The sequence below is a fragment of the Silene latifolia genome, chromosome 2 (genome assembly GCF_048544455.1).
Source record: "Silene latifolia isolate original U9 population chromosome 2, ASM4854445v1, whole genome shotgun sequence".
NCBI lineage: Eukaryota > Viridiplantae > Streptophyta > Magnoliopsida > Caryophyllales > Caryophyllaceae > Silene > Silene latifolia.
The window spans coordinates 195,831,204-195,856,263 of NC_133527.1; the positions used below are offsets into that span (position 1 = coordinate 195,831,204).

The following is a 25,060-nucleotide window of genomic DNA, read 5'->3' on the forward strand; positions in this document are numbered from 1 at the left end:
TCCCATCAAAAATAATACTCCCCGCCTCTGTCGATCTCAACCCCGCCACTTTAGTGAACGGACACCTCAAATACTCAGTCTTACTCCTGCTCAACATAAACCCACGAGTCTCTAAAGTCTGCTTCCACAATTCCAACTTTCTCTCCACCCCCTCTTTCGTTTCATCAATCAACACAATATCATTAACAAACATCATACACCAAGGGATGTCGTCCTGAATATCCCTCGTCAACTCATCCATAACTATGGCAAAGAGAAAAGGACTAAGTGCGGAACCTTGATGCACCCCGATGGTAATGGGAAATTCTTCCGTTCTCCCAACATTAGTGCGTACACTTGCACTAGCCCCCTCATACATGTCCTTTATGAGGTCAATATATTTTCGAGACACACCCTTTCTCGCCAAAGCCCACCAAAGTACTTCTGTTGGTACCCTATCATATGCCTTTTCCAAGTCAATAAAAACCATATGCAAGTCCTTCTTCTTGTCCCGATGTTGTTCCATCAACTGTCTCACGATAAAAATCGCATCCATAGTCGATCTCCCGGGCATAAATCGAAATTGGTTATCCGAGATGTCTACACATCTCCTAAGCCTTTGCTCGATTATCCGCTCCCATAACTTCATCGTATGATTTATAAGTTTGATTCCCCGATAGTTGGAACACTCTTGAACATCACCTTTGTTCTTGTACAAAGGGACAAGAGTGCTTCTCCTCCAAGCTGATGGCATCTTGTTGCTCCTCCAAATTTTGTTGAAGAGCATGGTTACCCATTCGATCCCTTTCTCCCCGAAGCACCTTCAAACTTCTATGGGTATACCATCCGGGCCCTCTGCTTTCTTTGGCCCCATTTTCCTTAACGCCTTTCGAACTTCACTCTTTTGTATTCTACGCACAAATTCCCGATTAACCATGCTTGGTGTTACTTCTACATCCCCAAAACCTTGTTCCTGATGTCCATTGAATAAAGTATCAAAGTAAGAACTCCATCTAGCCTTTATTTCGCTATCCTGAACCAGAACCTTGTCGTCCATATCTTTCACACACCTAACTCTCCCAATATCTCTCGTCTTTCGGTCTCTTATGCGAGCTAGTTTATAGATATCCGTCTCTCCTTCTCTCGTGTCCAACCTGGCATACACTTCTTGGTTAACTTTTTTAGCGGCTCGTCTAGCCTCCTTGTACTTTTCAAATTTCTCATCACTCATGCATTTCCCCAAAACCTTATAACATTCACGTTTTGTCTTTATCGCTTATTTCACCTCATCGTTCCACCAAGATGTGTCCTTACTTGATGGTCTATTTCCTTTAGATTCCCCTAACACCTCCCTCGCCAAATCCTTTACAACATGCTCCAATTTATCCCACGTTGCATCAATATCTTTCTCCTTGCAATCCGACCAAATATTGCTACTTCCAACCTTATCCAAAAACGCTTGTTGGTTTTCCCCTTGTAGCTTCCACCACTTGATTCGTGCCTCGCCGATTATCTTTCTCTTCCTCAAGTCTCGCTTACCCCGAAAATCAAGCACCACTAGTCTATGTTGTGTTGCGGCACTTTCCCCGGGTATGACCTTGCAATCAGTGTACTCTTTCCTCCACACATTCCTTACCAAAAGGAAGTCAATTTGACTAGCACTTCCTCCACTCCTATAAGTCACCAAATGAGAATGTCTTTTCTCGAACCAAGTGTTCATTACACCCAAGTCATATGCCAAAGCAAAATCTAATATGTCACTTCCCGCTTCATTTCTCTCCCCGAACCCAAAACCCCCATAAATGTTCTCGAAGCCAACTCGACTAGTACCCACATGCCCATTGAGGTCACCACCAATGATCAATTTCTCTCCAATATGGACTCGTTCTACAACCTCTTCCAGATCTTCCCAGAAGGTTCGTCGCAAAGAAACATCCAAACCTACTTGAGGTGCGTAAGCACTTATAACAGTCACCACCTCATCCCCAACTACAAGCTTAATGCTCATAATCCTATCACTCTTTCTTGATACGTCTACCACATCATCGATGTAATCTTTATCAATGACAATACCCACTCCATTGCGACTATCACCTTTGCTTTATCTCCGACTCACTTTGTCTCTTGTAGGCACATTATATGCACTCTCCTCCTTTTCATAACCTCCCCTACCTCAGCTAATCTCCCTGTCAAAGAGCCAACATTCCAAGTACCAAAACGTAACCTACTACCCTTCCTCAGGTCATGTCCTGATTTCTTTACCCGCTCTTGACCATGCTTCCTAGATCCAAACCTATTTGACACCACACCCGTACTTCGAGGTGGCATGCCGCTTTTGGGCGACGACCTAACAACCCTTGCATATTTATCACTACACCCGGGTCTAGAAGATATAGCGCACCCTTGCCTATTTGACACCACCCCCAGATGTAAAGATGGCGCGTCGCTTCCGGGCGACGACCTAGCAACCCTCACATACTTTTCACTACACCCGGGTCTAAGAAGTGCGGCGCGTCGCACGAGGAGACGCCCCAACGATGTTCAAATTCCGATTCATGTCCATAAAATGTGACTAAGTTTTTATGCTGGCTGCCACAGACCTACCGCAACCCTCCTCCTTTATCCGGGCTTGGGACCGGTAGTGAATACCCGAAAACACTCACATGCGGAGTTAATAATCCGCAGTTTCACCAGTAAAATAAAAATTTATGGCTATGTAAACTGCAGCATGGACACATCTATTCCGTAAATACAAATATACACAAACACAAATGAGTGACGACTGAGAAATTAGACTTGATAAACGGGTTACTTGATTCGTGTTCAGAGGGTGAGGCGAAGCTTTATGAAAACGCTAAACGGTCTTGTAGAAAAATTGCAAGAAATATCGTTTGCAGTCCGTCTCATTGAAGACGGCTACTATCCGTCACAAGCTGAAGATGGATAGTGGCCCTCCCGTCTTCAATGAGACGGACTGCGATCGCACAAATTTTCATTGAAGACGGACCCTATCCGTCACAAGCTGAAGACGGATAGTGTCCCTCTCACAAAATGCAAGTGGGGGTATCCATTTTCTCCCCACTTACACTATCCATTTGCATTTTGTGAAAGGAACCCTATCTGTCTTCAGCTTGTGACGGATAGGGTCCGTCTTCAATGAGAATTTGTGGATCGGTTGTGGGATTTGGCCATTGGGTCATGTGGGACAGTGGGAGTAGGATGGGGTCGATTAGACTGTAACATGGCCAATAGGGTGGGCCTGGAGCAGCTGTGACCGTGTACTATGATGGAATGTGCTGTGGCCCAACGCTTGAGATTGGTTAACGATTAGATAGGCAGTTGAGCAGCAAGTTAGATGCAACTTTGGCTCGCATTGTACATGATAAAAACGTTTTGTATAAAACCAGGCACCAGCTACGATCCTCTATTTGTTCTTTATATACTCGGTATAGGAAAATGAGTTAGTGTCACCGGATAACAACTAATCTCAGCATTCAATAAGTGGGGACCCTTTAATAAATGATGTATGTGAGAGGGTGACACTCAATCTCAATGCCACCCAATGACGGCCTATCATAATGCGTCTGTATAGTTTTTTTTTTTTATTTTTTATTTTTTTAAATGAGCGCACAATATTAGAAGTGAAAATCGAACCCAAACTCTTGTCACACATTTATGCATAAGTGTGAGAACAAAAACTTGATCATTAGTCAAATTAGAACTACAAAAACGTAATACTCGATTAGAGATTATTTACATTTTCTTATTGAGACATGGTCTCATGTAAGACAAATAATCTAATTAATTAATCTCTTTTAAGAATTTTATAACCGATTTTAATTATATTAAATTAAATTCAAACGGCCAACTTCCCAAAATACTTCCGAATATCCATCCGTTCCCCCCTACGACAAGCAGGCGAACCAACGACGAAATTGCCGAAACAAAAAAAATACCTGAATGTATGTAATCACGCTCGATAACAGCGAATAATCCCCTCGTCACAGATGCTTTCCGAAGACGTAAGAAAAGCGAAAAAGTGTATTTTAATTGGCGGTTATTGAGGTTTCACGTATATGGCGGGATGGGACAGGGCTCAATCGTCGACAAGATCCGGGTTTAGCAGTAACTCGTCCGTGTCGAATCGTACACCTCTTTCGCCTCGGACGGTTCGACTCGGCCGAGTTCAGCCTCAGGCTCCAACTCACCGTACGATTTATTGCAATGAACCTGACGCCAACTCTCTCGCTCGATTCAAGGTTTATACTTTTTTTTTATTACATGCAATTGTTGATATTTGTTTAGGATTTGGAAATGTTCGGAATGCGGAATCTTATTTGAGACCGTTTTAAGTTTAAGACGGTATATTGACATAATGGAAGTAGTTTGTTAAGGAGGAGTTGTTATGATGATTGGAGGTAGTCGCGTGTTTGATCTTTGTAAGCGAAATATAGTACTTTCCGTCCCGGTCATTTGTTGTCCTTTGGTTTTGCCACAAAGACCAAGGAAAGAGAAATGAACCAATTACTAAATGACAAGTGGAACAAATTGAGTGTGAATGATCAAATTGTTCATCAAGTTTATTCTTAAACACAAAATCTCATTTGTGACGGCACGTATCCGTCACTTTGGAGTGACGGATACCATTTTCCCTCACAAATGACCCAAATAGAGGAGAGAGGGAAGCACATGGGGGTGCCCCCACCTTGTCCCCCCATCCGTTTTGTGAGTGACATTATCCGTCACTTGCTCCGACCCGTCTTCAGCAAGACTAACTGATTCTTAAAATAGAAAGGACAACAATTCACTGAGACACCCAAATATGGAAAAGGACAACAAATGACCGGGATAGAGGGAGTATGTCTTAGGTTGGTTATGAATGGTTGGGATACAAGTTCACATAATCTTGTACCTTGGAGGTAGTCGCGTGCTTGATCTTTGTGAGTGAATACAAGTTCACATAATCTTGTACCTTGGTTATGTAGTGTTTTATGTGAGGGTTGACATAATCTAATTAGGGTATGTGATATATTAGATTAATACCATAGATAATAAATGATTATATTGTGGAACGGATTGCATGATTATGATATCTCGACATATTCCCTAAACAACTTAAGTACTGTGAAGGTGCTTTTAGTGCAGAGATTAGGTTTATGAAATAATTTGCTTTCTTGTCCTCTTCGTGAAGTTATACCGGCTTTGTAACTCTATAAGTATGCCTAAATTGGTAAACAAATCAATGTTCACCATGGGGAAGGGTCATCTGCCGTTTTTTGGACCTTTTTTGAGGCAAATGATGACGCCCACTTCTTCGAGCACTTATGTTTTGTTCTATTAAACCGTTGATGAGGAAAATAGATGGGATGCAAATGTTAGAAAAGAAGTTCTGATTTTACTGTTTTATAGGTGAATGAGATCTTTATCATTGTTCCATCTTTTAAGTATCGTTTGGGTACTATGTTTGAGTCTTGGAGGGGAAGGGGAGGGGAGGGGAGGGAAAGGGAGAGAGGAAGGGTTTTTACGTTGGTAGAGATTAGATGGTTTTGTGAAGCAGACAACTTATAGTAGTGATGCAAATGTCGCGAACTTATTTAACCTGCCGGTTTTCATTTAGACCCTTTTTGCTTGATGTTTTCAGGAAAATTCTGTATCAACTACAAAATACAATGTTCTTACTTTTCTACCTAAAGGGCTATTTGAACAGGTATACTTTCAATGCACTAGAAATGAAGAATTTATTTCTTCTGGACTTGTTAACAAGGTCCAGTTTATTGTCATCAACTGAACTTGAAGTTCAATTTTTTTCTATGACAGTTCAGACGGGTAGCAAACTTATATTTCCTTATGATCTCCATTTTATCATGGACACCTATGAGGTATTTACTGTTCACCTGTGCTAAATCAGATCATTTTCTCTTGGGAATATGTTTGGAGCAGGGTTGTTTTTCTCTTAGGGGTAAAGCAACGGATTGGATCCCTATTACTTTCCACCAACTGAATTGGAAATATTTGTTATTTATTCAATGACATAACTTCTTTCTTCTCATTTTCAACATTCAATTTAATGAAACTTTCTTGTAGAAAAAAGTCAAAAACAAGTATCTGGTGCCTTTTATATTATACTGTTGTGCATTGTCTGATTAATTTTAATGGATTTTAGGATTCATCTTTATATCCTCCTCTAGTCCTCTCCATCCACAAGAAAAATCTAGAAAACTAGTATACTTTTTCCAATTGGCAAAATGGTCCAATTTGGAAGATGTTTTCTCGTGTGAGCTCTTGGCTTAAATGTTCATCTATATTGATTGATCCATAGCATTTCTTAATTTGTTGTCATCTTAAAATCATTGAAACGATCACTTACTTTATATGTCGTTCTCTGATTCCAACATATATTCATGGGCTGTCTCATGTCATTCACTGATTCGAACATATATTCATGGGCTCTCTCAACTCCCTCGCGGTCCTAGCTTTTGCGTTTGTTGAGTCCTGATTTTGGTACATGATGCGCAAGTGTTAGTTTGTTTGACAGTTTATAAAGTAATCTTAAGTCTGCATTGTATTTAAGTTATTTATGACTAATTTTTTTGGTTTGATGCAGTCCAGTCAGTCCATTAACAAATGTGGTGCCCCTTAGTGTTGTGCTTATGATATCTCTTGTGAAAGAGGCATTTGAGGACTGGGTATGTCTACTGTCAGATCTTATGAGGGTCAATTTTTATTTATCGTGGTTGTTGTTGCCGATTTTTTACAGAGGAAGTCCCTTCTCCACATTTGCCCGTTCTCTTTAATTATATTTTGATTTCCTGCTGGCTTAGCACCTGAATTAACTCAGTTAGCTGTTGCTTAATCTTTAACAGAAGCGATTTCAGAATGATTTGTCGATAAATAATTCCCCTATAGAGATTTTGCAAGGAGAGAAGTGGGAAAGTATTCCTTGGAAAAGATTGCAAGTTGGCGACATTGTTCGAGTGAGTATCCAGTAGTTTGATAATATCATGCTGCTTATTTCATTTTTTACTTTGTGTTAAGAAAACTTTGCGTTAAGAAAAGGGCTGCCTGATCTTTTGTTGGATTCCTGCCACTCTGATCTAGATTTCATGTAGTACAGTCCTGGATATTCCTCAGAAGTGTGTCAAACTGTCACTAGAAGCTTGTCAGAACTGTAGTTAAATGGATCAAAAGTGAGGATTTGAGGCACATCTACACAGCACAAAGGATTTTGGTTTAGATATATTTGGCTAATTGGCTGTATGTTGTTTAATGGGAATATCTAGAGTTGCCAAAGTTGGATGTGCAATAAATTTATCTGTTGCCTTTCATGTTATTACACCCACCACTCTCTTTTAGTAGTTGTTTGACCTGTCTATGGTTAGAGTTCTATTTTTCCTTTTAGTTAAAATTTTATAACGTGTACTGTGGACCTGGATATCTATCCAAGTTCAGTTTTTGACAGAAGAAGTTATCTTCTCCTGCAATTTTTTTGATCTGTCGGCCGCTATGTTTCCAGATCACTTCAGAATTTCATTTTATGTGTTGTTTTAATTTTCTTCTAATTACTTTTAATGCTTGTGTGGTTTTGTCTGTTCTTGCTGTTGCCTGTTGGGCCTTCTCTTCCTATTACTAAATTCTGTAAACATTGTGCCCTGCCTGTCGTCATACTACTCTTGTTTAGATTTTCTTTTATCTTTCTCAGGTGCAGTCCACATTAGTCTTACTATTTAGAGAATATTGAATACCGAGGAGAATCTTGAAAGTACACAATATTTTAGAATTGGTTCATGCACAATGTTGCGCAATGGTGCTATTGCTCTCTGCTCCTTGATGACCTTTGAAACTTTCTGACGTTAAGCGGCTACTAAATTTGCTTACGTGATTAATATGTCCAAAATATGGGGGTTGAAAATCATATATTAGTTCATGACATTGTATTGCTCAAATGCTCACCTTGTATCTTTGCAGGTCAAGCAAGATGGATTTTTCCCAGCAGATATTCTCTTTCTTGCTAGCACAAATCCAGATGGCGTGTGTTACATTGAGGTCCCTGAACATTAAATTTACTGTACTTTATTCTATTAAATTGAAAGGATCTGTGTTACTCCTAGGTCCTAGCCTTATTGGTCTGTTAAGAAAAAATGGCAGGGGTGTTGAAATGCTTTTTTTTTTTTTTTTTTTTTTTTTTTAAAATTCAGTACATTTATATCTCTACTTTGTGTTGCAGACGTCAAATCTAGATGGTGAAACAAATTTGAAGATCCGAAAAGCACCAGAAAAGACATGGGATTATTTGACTCCAGATAAGGCATTTGAGTTTAAAGGTCCCTTCCTGTCAACTGAGCACTTTAAATGATGATTATTTAAAGATTCCAAATGCATTCTCACTATGGTAAAATATATAGGATATAGATTCATAGATCCATAATACTATGGTGACTTTGAGCTTCAATACGTGGACTGTAAGGAAGGATGTTGATTGTTATTTGTTTGGATGTATTCCACTGATGCTTTTAATTTGTAGAATAATTAAATCTCAGCTGGTTTTGGACCTTTTGGTGGAGCTTGGGGGCATCCTCTAGCCCTATTATTCTAGGTTTTTGCCTTCATATTTGGTTCTCTGCTTGCTTATTTTGTTATTTCTTGATTACTTATGCAGGTGAAGTAGAATGCGAACAGGCTAATAATTCGTTGTATACCTTCACTGGAAACCTGATTTTTCAAAAGCAGACACTACCTCTCTCACCGAACCAGCTTTTACTGAGAGTATGACCTGATCTACTTGATCTGTTACTGTTCTTTTTTTGTTTTAAAACCATAGCTTCCAGCTATTTCAATCAGCTATGGACCTACTGGTCATGCTAGGATATTTGTCTGATTAATGTATTTTGACACAGCATAACCTTCTTTTCACATAGAGCAAGTTATGGGTAAAGACCGTCCTACAGTATGTTATGGTAAGATGTGTAATTTAAGGTTATGTAACGAGAAAAATCTAGTGCTCACCTTGAACCTGTGAATCCCTTTCGCTTCTTATTTCCTACCCTAACTTATCTTAGGACGGTCTTACCTAAATCCTGACTTTCACCCATTATCGAGCTCCCCCATCCTTTTCCAATTATATTATCAACTAGTGACATGTACATTGACTCTCTCTGTTTGCAATTGATAAGGGTTGCAGTCTTAGAAACACTCAGTACATTGTTGGAGCTGTGATATATACCGGGCACGAAACTAAGGTATGCTTGATGTCAAATCTAATTTATTTTGAAGTAGCAGGTACTCTTTGTATTGCTTATCAGCGGTCTATCAGATATAGGCAAACATGGTCTTTTTTTAGTGAGACTGTATACACCCACCCAATGCCAGATCATTATATTTTTTTTTGGTAATATTGATCCTGTTTTTAGTACTGCACATGGTTTCCTGATTCGTAGTACTCTGTGATACGAATACATGATACGCATATTATGCGTCTTTTATAATGTAATACATATACTTCGAGCCGAAAAAATAATGTCGTAATATGAAATACTTAGGAATCGATTTTTGATTCGATGGGATTTGAGGAATCCGGTACCATGATACTGCATCTGTTCATGTAAACCTGGTCTTGCTGGAGTGTAGAAATTGTGAATATATTTCTGACAATATTGTGGAGACTATCTACCATAGGAAAGTATGCAATTGTCTTCGTAAAACTGTATGCTCTTCTGCCTGTTTCATATATTCATCTCTCTTTTGGTTTGACTCACAGGTTATGATGAATACTATGAATGTTCCATCGAAAAGAAGTACACTAGAAAGGAAGCTTGACAAACTGATTCTTGCTCTATTTGCTACTTTATTTTTGTTGTGCCTCATTGGATCCATTGGCAGGTGTCTTAAGAAGCTAATTCCCCTTTTGGGTTTCAAGTGTTTATTTATTTATTTATTTTATTTTAACATTCACTGATAATTTACGTTCTTTGAATTTGTTAGTGGCTTGTTCATAGACCGCAAGTATTTCTATTTGGGACTCGAAGGAAAAGTGGCTGAGCGCCAGTTTGATCCCAGTAGTAGATTTGTGGTATGATTTATACTTTAAAACTGTATGATGCTTGTTTTGGTAAAAGATTTAATGCTCGCATGCTCATAGACTCATAGTTGCACATTGTTTTACCTCATGCCTTTATAATTTAATAAATTATTTCTTACTTTTCCTTTTGGAATTAATGCTTTGTTGTTGAGTGCTGTGCTTTGTTGTTGAGTGCTGTAACTCTTCTTTTCTATGGTTTCAGGTGGTTATCTTGACTATGTTTACCCTCATCACTCTGTTCTCTACTGTCATCCCTATATCACTTTATGTTTCCATTGAGGTAGATCTTATTATCTGATGACGACGTGCCGGTATTACACTCACTGTCGTTTGATATTGACTAAGACCAACTTTTTCTGTATTCCAGGGGATTAAATTTATACAATCTATTAAGTTCATCAACAATGATTTAGATATGTACCATGCTGAGTCAAACACACCTGCATTGGCAAGGACTTCAAATTTGAATGAAGAACTTGGACAGGTATGTGGTCTTGACTCTTTATGGTGATTTCTTATCTGTACGATATTATTTAAGTTGACTCTAAAATCTAAGTGGAGCTATATGCTTAGTCCGAATCAAAACTTATCTCTTCTTGATTTTAACCTTTTATAGATAAGATTACCAGTATAGCTTAAGAGCATTATTTAGGGTGTTGCCGTTAAATTTAGGATGTCTTTCTGTTTATGGGGTCGCCTTTTTAAAAAAAAATCTAAGTATAGTGTCAAAAGGCTTTGTAAATCAAGCAAGGAAAAGATAAGAAATCGTCTCAAGCGAGATAGTGAGATAGCCTAAAAAAAGCCCAACGTATCATGCGACCCCACATTAAATTTTGCTGATAATTCAGATATAATGTTGTCTTACGTGATCACATTGGCTTTTGTTTGTCAAAATCTTTTTAATCCATAACTGAACTCTTTCCTTCCCATCCTTATGGCTAACCAAATGAGTTTCTGAGCAAGTTAGATTTTATCATTCATTACAGGTGGAATATATCTTTACTGATAAAACAGGTACCCTGACTCAAAATTTAATGGAGTTTTTTAAATGCTCAATTGGAGGAGAAGTCTACGGAACTGGTATCACTGAAATCGAGAGGGGTGTGGCTGAGCGCATTGGCACCAAACTCCCAGAGGTTTGATATCCAAATTCTGAGTTTTTCGACCCTTTCGCCTGCTTTGCCTTCATCTTCTTGATTCTATGAATCTGCTTTAGATGCAAAAGTCAGCTACTGCAATTCATGAGAAGGGCTTTAACTTTGACGATGCTAGACTTATGCGTGGTGCATGGAGAAATGAGCCATGTGCTGATATGTGTAAGGTAATTTGACAATGTGCTTGACATTTGAACTGAATTATGAGTATTGTTTTGATAGTGTTGTTTATTTGAGGATTAGAATTGGTTTTTAACTTCCCTTCTTACTCTTTCGGAAGTCGGAACATCAAATCAGTAATTTTATTCTCTTAAGGTAATATTGGTTTCTTTTGGATGTGGGAAAAAAAACTATACTAAGACATTGCAAAATAGTAATAAAAATTAAATGCAGTTAGAATAAGACACCATCAGCTCACCAGGAAGTGAAACTAAGCAGTTTCCCCAACTTCAATTCTGTATTATTTTGCCAGAAGTGACTTTACCACTTTAATGAGCTCTATTTTCTTGGGAAAAAGTAATGCTGTGCTATTTGTTTATGAGATTACCTGTGACTTTGTGAGCTAATATATTTCGTTCGACATTTTCTTGATATCTATTTCTCGTCTCTGTGGTTTAGGAGTTTTTCAGGTGCCTTGCAATATGCCACACAGTGCTTCCTGAAGGGGATGAGTCCCCTGAGAAGATTGTTTATCAGGCAGCTTCGCCGGATGAAGCAGCTCTAGTTGCGGCTGCTAAGAATTTTGGTTTTTTCTTTTACAGGTTGCACTCTATACTATTATATTTGCGATACGTGGGGGACTCATAAAAATGTTCCACAAATCAGCCTTTTTTTTGTAGAACCAGATCTTGGTTCTCGGCTTGTTTGACTCTATTTTGTCAAACAATTTTTTTTTGGAGGGAAGTCAAACAATATTGTCTGAAACATGCTGAAGCAGTTTTGGGTTCACATAGCCTGTTAATTTTTCTACTTCAGACTTTTGAAACCCTGACATCTTCTTGTTTGCTTCGTGTATTATTTTCTCAGACGTACACCAACAACAATTTATGTTCGTGAGTCACATGTAGAGAAGATGGGTAATGTTGAGGATGTGCCATATGAAATTCTCAATGTCCTCGAATTTAATAGGTGAGGTTATATATGTCAGTTGGTTTGAATCTTCTGCTTTCCAAAGCTTGTTTGTACCATAGTATTAAGCTCTCCTTTATGGTTCTTAAACAGTACAAGGAAGCGCCAATCTGTTATATGCCGGTATCCTGATGGTAGACTTGTCTTATACTGTAAGGTACTGCTTCAACAGCTCTTTAGCTTTCCGTGAGGCAATCCAATATTTTTGTTGGGCTAAGGCCTTATGTTCTTGTTGTCACCTAGGGTGCTGATAATGTGATATATGAACGATTGGGTGAAGGCGGTGATGGTCTGAAAAATGCAACTAGGGAGCACTTGGAAGAATTTGGATCATCTGGGTTACGCACACTGTGTCTGGCCTATAGGAATTTGAATGAAGACATGTACGAGACATGGAATGAGAAATTTATTCAGGCAAAATCTTCTCTGCGAGACAGAGAAAAGAAGCTGGATGAGGTATTTGTTTATCCGTACTTCAGTGAGTCCAAGATTTTTTTTATGTTCCCCATAATCTCATTGGGATGTGATGATTTAAGCCAGTTACTTTCTAATATATTGAACATGAACCTCACTTTTCTATGACTTGGTTTAACTGTTTCCTTTTAAGTGCTTTATATGTACAAGATGATGTTTCTCTTTTAGTGGACCATTTTATCTAGTCGATTGTATTTAGCAAGGGTGAAGTAAGTCATGATGTGTAAATTTCCATTTTTGGATCAATATAGCGCAAATTTAATAGTCTATCAGGGTAAAAAAAGGACTACTTTGACACTGCGTTGCAGACTTGCAGATGTACAGGTAGGGTCTACGGTAGCACATCCCTCTCCTAATTTTACTAATTCTTGATTGCAGAGTTCATGGGGTGTACTTGCATCTGTTGCATTCTCCCCCTTTTCTGGGTGCCTTAACTCTCGTCTCTTGCTTCATTCCTCAAGTTTGTTAGATTGTCAGTTAATACTTCTGTAAAAGGCTTTGGCTGCTGCAATTTTTGGGTCATTTTTTATCTGATAGATTTCTGAGCATGTAAACTTCTCAAAGTGGTAGCCCTTGGCTCTTGAGCACTTAAATAGTTGAATAAATTGTGGAGAGTTGATCTATCTTAACCACATAATCGAGCCTTGAGAATGCAACAGTGTTATATTGCTAACTCTCAGGAAGGAGAGCCTGACAGTCCTTGTGGTGTTACTCTTACCTGGCTCGAAACCGGATTGCTTACAGCCCTATGCCTAAAAAATACTTCTCAAACATGTGTTAGTGTCCTTTGAAATGAGAATCTGTTTTGAAAATTTTTGTAGCATTGGTAGTTTGTGATACAAGTCAGAGTAGTTTTAGTCCTTTATTTCCTATTCTGACTTGGCCTATTCCTTGGTTAGAAATGTGATTGAATAAATCAGGTTGACTTGCTAAATTGTCTAATGCATGTTCTCAACATCAACTTTTTATGCTGGAGTGCTGCAGGTGGCTGAAGTTATAGAAAAGGATCTTACTTTGATTGGCTCCACAGCTATTGAAGATAAGCTTCAAGAAGGAGTACCAGCTTGCATAGAGACTTTAGCAAGGGCTGGAATTAAGATTTGGATGCTGACGGGGGATAAAATGGAAACGGCAATTAATATTGCTTATGGTTAGTGCTGCTTTCTTCATACATTGTGTCGTATATGAGGAGAAAGGGATGGGGGGTGGGTGTGTTGCCCGTGGCTTATCTTATATGCAAAACCAGCCTTAAATATTTAACTTTCTGCAGCATGTAACTTGATCAACAATGACATGAAGCAGTTCATTGTCACTTCGGAAACAGATGATATTAGAGAAGTTGAAGAGAGGGTAAGAGACATTTGTGAGCTTCATTTAAATAATTTGAATCTTTAGAGATGCCGACTTCCCTTTTCTTGGAGGTCGCCTTTTTTTTTTTTTTTTTTTTTATCTTACCTATTAGATGCTACATTGTGTTAGGGTGACCCAGTAGAAACTGCTCGTTTTATCAGTGATGCTGTGAAAACTCAACTGAAGAGTAGCATTGATGAAGCCCAGCAAATTCTCCGTACTGCATCTGGACCAAAGATAGCACTTATAATAGATGGGAAATGTTTAATGTATGCATTAGATCCAAGCTTACGTGGAATTCTTTTGAATCTAAGCTTAAATTGTACCTCCGTAGTCTGCTGTAGGGTTTCTCCTCTTCAGAAAGCACAGGTCAGTGAATGGCAATTGAATGTTGAATTTGTTTTATGAGATGATTTGATAGCTTGCATCCCTATTTTTCTAAATCTTTAGTTTTCAATGCTCCTTTTTTTGTTTCTGTATTTTTACCAAAAAGAGTAATTATGAGTTGTGATGTGTGTGTTACTCTCGTCGTGTGTTTAGCTCTTCTCCTGGGCAATCAATCACAAATATTATTGTGGGGACATGATAATTGATAAACTGATAATGCCTCTCTCTCTCCTTTAGATGTATCTCTTGATTAAAATCATTTCTGCGGTGCTTGGCTATTTTTTATATTTTAACCACAACAATTTCACAAGTTTTTTCTTTGTAACAAATTAATAAGTGTAAACGGACTGCAGGTATATCTCTAAATATTGTTATGCTGCAAATGACAAGTATATTGATGACGGGTCTGGAATGTTTAACGATGAAGTATGCCGTGAAAAAACAAATAATTTGGGTTATTATAACAGACTAAGGAGATACTAATCTTCAGAGTTGAGTTTGTTAGGGATCTCTTTTGTCATTGTAGCTCTCTGTCAGCTATAAAGCTACTTGGTATGTGAATGTGGTAGGGTGCTTAAGTATAAAGCTTAAGTTTGTTTGTTTTGGTAATAGTAATACTGGTAGAAGAAATTTCCTGAATACACATTTCATCTCTCACTCATTTGGATTAAAAAAAGAAAATAGGATATGGCTAACTTATTTAGGTTTCAAAAAGTGTAGTGGAAATTGTATAATCTATAATTTGTATTGTCAATGAAGCGCTACAATTTACCTGACATGTATATTCCCCTTCCTCAGTTATGCATAGTCTACTCCGTACTTTTGGAGTCTCTGGTTGTTGCTTATGCAACTAAAGATGTGTGCCTATGAACAGTCCTATCAGATATTATGTAATCTTTTGAAAATACTTAGGCCTGAAAATGATGCTTGTGTCAGTTGTGTGCTATGTTTTTCAAGTTATGTCTCCTTTTGAAATCTAAATGAGACACTTCAATCTTATTTTTCGCACTTTCAAGGTGTTGAAGCTCTAACACAATTCCAGAATATTTTAACAGAAATTCTCTCAAATGATTATCAATGCTGTTCGTCTTATGTCAGTGCCTGCTGACTGTTGACCGTTGCAGAATTTTTTTCCATACTTATACATCGTAACAGAACTAAAGTGTTTGTGCATATATGAAGGTAACAAGTCTGGTGAAGAAAGGTGCAAAAAAAATAACACTAAGTATTGGCGATGGAGCAAATGATGTTAGTATGATTCAAGCAGCTCATGTTGGTGTCGGAATCAGTGGGCTGGAAGGCATGCAAGCTGTTATGGCTAGTGATTTTGCAATTGCACAGTTTCGCTTTCTCACCGAGTTGCTACTTGTACATGGAAGATGGTCATATATAAGAATATGCAAGGTCCGCAAATTTCACATAACTCAGCGAATGATACTTTTCGCCCTCTGCAATAGACAGCATACAAACTAAGGGTTCTTTTTGCAGGTGGTGTTATACTTCTTCTACAAAAATCTTACTTTTACGCTGACTCAATTTTGGTTCACCCTCCTAGCTGGGTTTTCTGGTCAGAGATATTATGATGATTGGTTTCAAGCATTTTACAATGTCTTTTTCACATCTTTGCCTGTGCTTATGCTTGGACTATTTGACAAGGTCCTACATTCTACCTTATCTTGACAGAAACTTATATAAGACGGTTTCACATAGAGACCAACCCATCAATGGTTAACCCTATTGTTAAATGAGGATTACATAAACATTTGGGCTGGTCTCACTTGAGAGATTGTCTCATTCGAGTTCTTTTAAATACTGAAATACTGAATCTTGGACATTCGCTTGAGTTTACTATTTGTTTCATTTTCCAGGATGTTGGTGCATCACTTTCGAAGAAATACCCTCAACTCTACATGGAAGGATTAAAAAACGTCTATTTTAATTGGAGAGAGGTTGGCGTGTGGGCCTTTTTCTCTGTCTATCAATCGCTGATATTTTTCTTTTTTGTGACAACATCTGGTTCTAGGCCTCAAACATCAGCTGGCAAGATGTTTGGTTTGTGGGATATAAGCACAATGACATTCACCTGTGTTGTCATCACTGTCAATATACGTCTTCTATTGTGCTGTAACAGCATTACGAGGTGGCATCATATTAGTGTTTGGGGAAGCATTATAGCGTGGTTCCTTTTCATATTCGGTTACTCTGGCTTCATGACTAATGGTGATCGGCAGGTTATTCATTTTCTTAATAAATGTCACATGCTGCACATATAATGAACATACCCCTAAGAACATGCGTTCCCATAAACACACAGTTTGCTTCTTGTAATTTGCACATAAGACCAAACCTTTGGGGCTCATTTGCTACTTCCCCGGTAATTAATCTGTTACTTGTTTCAATGCAGGAGAATATATACTACGTCATATTTGTCTTGATGAGTACCCCATACTTCTATCTTGCATTAATTCTTGTTCCCATCGTTGCTCTCATTGGGGACTTCCTTTACCAAGGGTAATGAGTTTTCGTCATGAATTGTTTTTTTTTTTTTTTTGTACGAAATATCCAGAATGGGTCGCGGGGATTTGATATTGACAAGTTTCGAACCAATGTCGTAATTATCACATCTCCGTGATTTTACTAGCTTACATGCGGGTTATTGAACTTTCTAAATGTTGCAAATTTGCAACCTCGGTTTTCAGCTGCTTATTATTATGCACAGTTGAATGCATGTACTGCTTTCGGGTATTGTAACCCATTTGTTAGCATTGCACTCGTTTGTCTAACTTTTCAGTCAATGTTGTATTTCAGGCTACAGAGATGGTTTTTCCCATATAACTATCAAATAATACAAGAAATTCACCAGTATGAACCCGAAGACAATACAAGGGCGCAATATCTTGAGATACAAAGTAATCTCACTCCGGAAGAGGCACGAAGCTACGCTATATCTCAACTTCCATCTCAGAGATCGAAGCACACTGGTTTCGCATTTGATTCACCTGGTTACGAGTCGTTCTTTGCTGCCCAGGTCGGTGTTTTTGCTCCTCAAAAGCCATGGGACGTGGCCAAAAGGGCTGCAATGGCGAAAACACGCACAAAACCCTCTAAAAAATAGTTACTCTTTTGTTACATCGGTCACTCTGTACAAAAAAAACAATCTCGCAAATTGACTGGAATGTGCTAATCTCTCTGATTCTTCAGAATCGCTCCACTTTTTAAGATTTGTGAGGACTATTTTAATCAAATGGGCAATTCTCAAGAATCGTAGGGAGTATATAATATCAACAGTTCTCTTCTCTCTTTTAACTTAAAAAGCCCATTGATTGAGCTGAGGCTTACGTTTTTGGTTTAGCCTATTTTGAGATTTAGCCATTTAGGAATAAGAATGGGCTATGCGATTGTAAAAAATTATTTAAAATTATACGGTGGGTACAATAGATTAGCTCTCAGCGTTTTTTAAATTATATTTCCTCCATTCCAGTGAATTGTTTACGTTTGCTTTATATGTTTATTAATACTCGTTTTCTTTTGTTTATATCTTTAATTACATATTACTAAAAATTATAAAAGTTTGATATTCATAATGCATTCGGCAAGACAATTCAAACAAAATCTCACATAACTATCTTTTATATTATAAGTATATTAGAATTGTATTGAACATTTCCCTCACTTATGAATACTGCTCACAAAGCAAACGTAAAGAATTCAATGGAACAGAGAAAATAATGTACATGAATCAAATTTAACAGTAGTACAAATTTGCATGGATCAGCCATAGTTACATTGTTTCCTAGTTTTTTTGTTTTTTCCCTGATGTCAAGTTTTACCCCGTCTTTAGTCTTTGCAATAGCCAATACTCCGAACAATTCCAACATATTAAAACAAGCTTTGCGGTGGTACCATTATACTAAGCCAAACCCTTGTATAATTGTCTTCATGAAGACAATCGAATTGGAAGTGGTGTGAATTTGTAAGAAGTCGGCTTAACAAGAACAGTAGGATAAAATAAGAAAAAAGAGCGAGCGCGTTATCAATCATTGGAGATTTGAAGGTTAATAATAGTCTTTTTTTCAAAACAACTATTGTTTCACATAACTGTCTCGGCTATTTACAGAACGCTAACAGGCCGATATCACTTGGACAATGCTACAATATAACAAGAGGACGTGTGATTCGTAATTTGTACAAACACAAGAATCAGAACATCAAATACGGCTTGTTACACGACATTAACAATTTAGAGGCCTTTGATAATGTGGAGGAAAGGACGAACAATTCTCATTCATATGCGTTCGCCCATGGACAGTTCTAAAGAATGATTCATGTCAGCCAACCCCAAATCATTTTGGGATTAAGGCTCTAATGTTGTTATTGTTGTTGTAAGCGTAAGGTTCTATGGTGTTGTGAGTTCCATGCGATACTCTCCGAGAATCTGACAAAACGGGAGAAGTCCATTCTCGGTGTTACACCAGTTTGGCAAGCGTGTCCCATTGTTCTCGAAAATTTTCAGCATATAAGCGTCCCGTATCTGAAAGTTTTGTTCCAACAGGTGTCATAAAAGAAAAACTAAAGGAGCACAAAACCACCAATTAAGACACTTCCATATGTGAGACTAACCCACAAATTCTAATTATCACAGAAAAATTACCGGAGACGGTCTTACATGTGAGACAATCAGACAACCAATGAGTTCTATAATTAAAAAACTACTCCCTTTGTCGGTTTGTCTCAATCATTTGTTTATCTTTGATTAAAATACCCCTCACAAAGAATATATAAGGTAACAAATGAATGAGACGGAGGGAGAATTGCATTTTGCATATCGATGTGTTGGTCTGGTCTCAGTGTCTCTCACGCAAGTCTGTGTCATGCTAGACTCATTGTCTAACTAAAGGTTAGAGAGTGGCACTAAGATGTAAGACGGTAGTTATAATAATCTTATGTCACGGGAACTGCCACGTACCTAGACTACAAGACTACACTAAATATGGGAAACAGGGAACTTACAGTGAATTCCGTCACTTGGATGGAGCTAGACAGTGGACCAAAGACTCCTGCCTCTTTATACATTGAAAGGATAAAGGAAACACATGTTGTCGATTTACCATCACTATATACCCAATCGTCTTGCTCGGGTATAGTTAGCAATTGATCAAATGATATGACTCAGTTTTCAGTTTCCGCAAGAATTCCATACAAATCTAAACCCTGAAAAAACAAGTTCAGGGAAATAAATTAGATCACGGCAACCCAACCAGTCAAAACTCCTAATAAAAAAGCGTAGTTTTCTAAAATTTGGTGATGTTGCAGTAGAGCAGTACATAGCTAAGACACGATACTCTATGGAAATCACATTTAACTTTGTGACTACACTCATAAGCCTTTTTTACCTTCTTAAAGTCATTACAGATTTAAAGGATCGCCTAGTTGTTGCACAACTCATTCCCAAACAACAACAACAACATCAGAGCCTTAATCCCAAAATGATTTGGGGTCGGCTGACATGAATCATCCTTTAGAACCGTGCATGGGTGAACGCACACCTCAAAATGCAAACAAAATAGAAAAGGAAAAATGAAAAACATCACTATAGGCCATAACCCCTATCTAGTTGTTCAGGACGCGGGCAAACTTTGGAGGTGCATATGAGTAAACACGCCCACCCAAAAGATGGCTACAGAAATTTCTTCCCAAAAAGAGACGGCTCGTTTCAGTGGTAATCAGCAATAACTTTGATAATAAGGGGCAGTCGAGCATCATTGCTATCATTATTTTTTTACCATTTTGTCGCCACTGAAAAACAATGGAGTATATATTTTTGCTCGGCTAGTTTGAGAAAATTACCATATTGAGGGAGGGTATTAACATTATTCAGCAAGGAGTTTACAGGTTCGAACTTGTGGCATATACTATATTTTTTTTGTTAACTTGTGAATTTCTTTCCATTTCGGCCTCCAACCCAACATTACTATTTGTGCCTTCGAAGTTTGGATTCCTGCAGATCCATTGTTCAGAGAAGTTTACTACTGACGCTCCTACTATTCACAGCTAGAGTAAATTCACTCACTGACTCACGGCCAGTCATTTTTGCCAAAGTTTGCAAGTATTCTATTTTCCTTTCGAGGGAGTGATTGCATGAATACCTCAGTTCCAAGCCTTTTATTTAGAGCTTCATTCCACATATTTGCTGCATAATCTGGCTGTAGTCAGTCCACTTCGACATGACAGAAATGACCTGCATCATTCTCAGTTAGAAATGTACTAATGATTTCGCCAAATTTTAAGGACAACTACGATAATCAATTTCAAATGACAAGTTCTTAGTTTTTAGTTGGTAAAAGAAGGATACCAAGTGAGCATCAAGAGGAGGAGGAAAATTGTCGCTTATGGTATCAATCCAACTAAATATCATGTTATGGTAACCATAAGGTTTGCCAAGCAGCAGTTGAGTTAGACTTTGCACGGACATCGGGATGTAAGGGAAGCAAAGCAATCTCTGGATTAGAACCGTCTTGTAGTGCAAGCTCCCACCATTCAGCCCACGGAACAATCGCAATAACCTCTTCACCCTGTGTTACCAAAGGGACAAATGTAGATACAATATATCAATTAAATCCAGCAAACCATGAAGATCAAAAGATAGAAAACGGAAGTTAGAATGCCTACATGAATTGCACTTCCTCCATGGCAACCAAACATTTTTTTGCAATTCACATGAATTCCAAATTCACGTGTTTTATGACTTCCTAGGAAATACAAATTCCTATATGCAACCAAACGACCCCTGATGTACTAAAAGTAGCCATCAACTGCTGTAGGCCTCTAGCTTACATCCCCTTTATTTTTTCAGAAATTTTGATATGAGATAAGTCTAGTGCTAAGATTAGTTTAAATGTGACATGGTTTCGCACTAAGTTACAAGACCGTCTAGGGCATCTCACAGGAGACTTGATGTTATTTCTACTTTCTCCAAACAACCTCAAATTTGTTGAACTAGTACCTTTTCATTCTCGTGCCCTGATTCAGCAACCCACAGTTTGCCATCAGCATCTTTCAGACAAACTGCAGTGTGATCAGCAAATGCACCTGTCACCCACTTTTCCAATGTTTCAAATCCACCCCAACGGCCACGGATCTTTGAAAGAGCAAGGAAGTCACCAGAATGGACGTCATCCGGATTAATAGTTGTCTGCCAAGGCCGAGGACGCTTCTCGAATGTTGCACCCATGTGCTTTGTAAGAAAAGCTAGGTTAGCACGTTGGCCCCAAGCAGTGTTGGAAAACAGAGGTAAAACATCCACCAACGAAAGGAGTGTCCTGAGCATTCCTGATGGCATTAGAAAAACTGATATTCCATGTTGTTTAACCTGCTCCGTGGCAAATTATAACGTAATCTGTCTATCTAAATACACAAATAAAAGGAACAAACTGAAAGTCGACCAGAGAAACTGAAGCATACATATTCCAACTCGGCAGCTTCCTCCCAGGATTCAATCTTTAGCGTATGCTCACTAGAGGCAAAATAAGAATCCCATGTTACTCTGTATGGAGTTGCAAAAACATAGAGATCCATACAAGACCAACTATGGGCTGCAGAGGTCTGCAAAGAAACAAGAAGGTAAGAGGATAAAAAATAAAAAACAGCAGTTAAGAAATCGACAACATTTTAGTGTTATCAACAGCATCATTATCTTGTACTCAACTTCCTCAAGGGATCCTACAAATGGAGGGGTAAAAGGGGTCAAGTGTACATAGCTCTGCCATTGTGTAATGAGGTCAAATTTGACCCATAATGAAACTGCGCAAATAATTGCATTGAATGGGTACTACATCGCAAACATTTTAGTACTAGGTATGTTATTTAGCTTAATTACGAGAACTCATAATAAGGTCAATCTATTTCGACCTTAGCCATTACTTTCTCCAGATATATGTAAGAGTATAAATTACGGATTATGTTTCATTTATCAAAATCCAAAATAGCTATTTTCAAATTTATCATTTTAGAAAAGTTGTAAGTCTTGAATATTGTGAGAAAATGAAGGTTATAGTCGACATGCTTTGAGTCCTTTGACCACCAAAATCAAATAGTGACAATAAATTGGATTGAGGGAGTACTAACAGATAACCTTTGATGCATAACTAAACAACCCGGGATTTGTAATCAATAAAATCCACTACAAAGCAGAGAACTTTCTGTCCCAGACTCATTAACACTCAAATCAGCAGTAATTCTTACGTTCTGAAGTGCAACATAAAATGTAGCAAACAGCAAATTTCACCTGATCAACTCCAACAAGATGAAAGAGCGACTAAAAATCACAAACTAGCAACTAACGCTAACACTTTCCGTAGAATATCTCACCCAAAACAGTAAACCACAGGCTACAGTTAGTGAGCTTATATAACCGACAACTCCATAATATTACACAATGCCTCAAAGGCGCGGAATATAGCAAGTCACAACTCACACGTACGCAAACTTACTACCTTAGCCATCCTATTGAAGCTTGCAACAAAAGCTCAAACACCTGAAACCCAACTAATACTTTCCCGCGCAAGTGAGCCATTTTGCGTTATTTCTATCACATTAACAATTTAGCAAAATTAACCCATGCAAGGCTAACTAAACCCACACATACCCCAACTTAGCTGATATAACCCGTGCAAGAAGAATTAAAGAACGCAAATAAATAACACAGAGATTTACGTGGTTCACGAACAATATATGAACCCACAGACCCCATGCAGGGTAACCGAAATGAGACAAACCGATTCAAGGCATAATCTAACACTAACTAATCAAAACAACAACAACCATTACAAATTAACCATCAAAATCAAAACTTTAAAAGTCAAAAACATTAGAATCATACATTAAGACGAAGAACACCACCACCTAAAGTCCTAAACCACGATCACCACCATCAATAAAATCAAGTTGAGCAGAATTTTAATAAAAGCAAGCTCCTTTCCCTAAACCCTAAAACCCTAAACCCTGCTCCGACCCGTCTTCAGCAAGACTAACTGTATTAGGAATTACTGAACCAACAAAAGAAGGTAATAAATCAACTGCACTGTGAAAATTATTAAGCACTGGCCATGAAATTTCTCTGGGTAAAACTGGAAGAACATCATTAACCCTAAATGGTACTTTAATTGCATCCCCAAACCCAAACCCTAACCCTAAAATAAATGTGATTAGGAAGTTGAGTATGTGATTTTTACTCATTTTCCTTTATGGGTTTTTATGGGTTTGTGGAAAAATTGAAATTTGGGGTGTTTAATTAGGGTTTGAGGGTAGAATCAATTGATTGAATTGAGGGTGATCAAATTGGGGGTGGTTAACTGGCTATGGAGGTGCCATTGAGAGTTAGTTGATAAAAATTTAGATTAATTCACCTTATCCAAAACAAATTAGTTGAGTTTACTTACTTTCTGTTGTAACTTGTTAGAGCATCCACAATGGTAAGCAACAACCCAACTAGCTTAACTTTCCACATCACCTTTTTGAGCTATAACACTTTTAAGCTACAAACTCCTCCAATGGTTAAGCTATAAGAGTTGTTGCTTAAATGAACTCACATACATTTATTTAATTGGCGATATATCACTTTGTGGGTCCATTTTTCTTACTAGCTCCATGGAGCTAGTTGCTCAAACTAAGCTAGTTTATGTGGAGCTCTCCAATGGTTGAGCAACTACCTTGAAACTTTAAGAATTTGCAAGCAAGTCCTTTTACTCAACTATTGGAGATGCTCTTAGTTGCAAAGGGACGATGTTTATAATAATAAGGGTTTTTCTAACGTGTGCTCTCAGGGCACACATTAATAACCCATATATGGTAATATTTACAACATATTCACATGAGATACTCAAGTATATTCTCATTTTTACCATATTTAATGAGAATATATTGTAAATATTACCATATATAGGTTATTAATGTGTGCCCTTATAATAATTAAAAAAAATATTAATTTTATCGTAGTCTTGGATCGATATTTGCCTGACTTAATTTATTTGCTTTTGGTGCGAGTAGACGTGAGGTTTAGATTTAATTAGATTTCAATTTCTCTGAATTGGTTCGGTTTGGTCCAATTTGATCTAGTCTTGGATCGATATTTGCCCGACTTATTAGGTCATGAAGTCATTAATCTGGTGTGAACATTAGAACGATTGTATATTAAAACTTTAAAAGTACATATAAGAGTACATGGTTACATAATCTTACATTCTTACGTGCGGGTGTCAAACGCCGGGACATAGTAGCAATTTCGTATAAGGTCATATACATCAAAGCATGTCAATAGAGTTAATTTTGCATTTAGCGTAATTTATTGGGACATTTTGAGTAGAGTTGTAAAGAGGTATGAATCGAGCGCCCGGCGGTGAATCTAGAGGAGGTAATAAGAGCGCTCGCGCTCTTATTTCATTAGTATTAGCCTCCCTTAGCAAAAAAAACCTCCCCTTCTTTATTGTGCAAATCTTCGCTCTTTTGAGATGTTCAT

The 25,060-nt window shown here is 37.9% G+C and overlaps 1 protein-coding gene and 1 pseudogene across 1 annotated transcript; one reads left to right on the plus strand and one right to left on the minus strand.

Annotated features, from left to right (window-relative positions):
* Positions 1–3,643: 3,643 nt before the first annotated feature.
* On the plus strand, positions 3,644–18,027 carry LOC141644229 (phospholipid-transporting ATPase 3-like). Its single transcript, XM_074453701.1, has 27 exons — positions 3,644–4,238; positions 5,621–5,686; positions 5,797–5,858; positions 6,584–6,665; positions 6,843–6,953; positions 7,945–8,022; positions 8,204–8,300; positions 8,636–8,742; positions 9,150–9,215; positions 9,734–9,855; positions 9,958–10,045; positions 10,257–10,334; positions 10,422–10,538; positions 11,041–11,190; positions 11,271–11,375; positions 11,827–11,969; positions 12,235–12,336; positions 12,430–12,493; positions 12,580–12,792; positions 13,795–13,960; positions 14,081–14,160; positions 14,290–14,529; positions 15,730–15,951; positions 16,036–16,203; positions 16,416–16,778; positions 16,952–17,058; positions 17,356–18,027. The coding sequence occupies exons 1-27, from the start codon at positions 4,056–4,058 to the stop codon at positions 17,660–17,662; spliced, it is 3,687 nt and encodes a 1,228-aa protein (XP_074309802.1). The 5' UTR covers positions 3,644–4,055; the 3' UTR covers positions 17,663–18,027.
* A 775-nt stretch (positions 18,028–18,802) lies between these two features.
* Positions 18,803–23,878, minus strand: LOC141644224 (uncharacterized; annotated as a pseudogene).
* Between the last annotated feature and the right edge of the window lie 1,182 nt (positions 23,879–25,060).

What these genes read in the sequence shown, in the direction of transcription:
- LOC141644229 (XM_074453701.1), top strand. Translation starts at nt 4,056, where the DNA reads ATGGCGGGATGGGACAGGGCTCAATCGTCGACAAGATCCGGGTTTAGC. An exon ending in AAGTTGGCGACATTGTTCGA is followed by an intron (nt 6,954 to 7,944) that starts GTGAGTATCCAG and finishes GTATCTTTGCAG; the next exon opens with GTCAAGCAAGATGGATTTTT. An exon ending in TTAGAGAAGTTGAAGAGAGG is followed by an intron (nt 14,161 to 14,289) that starts GTAAGAGACATT and finishes ACATTGTGTTAG; the next exon opens with GGTGACCCAGTAGAAACTGC.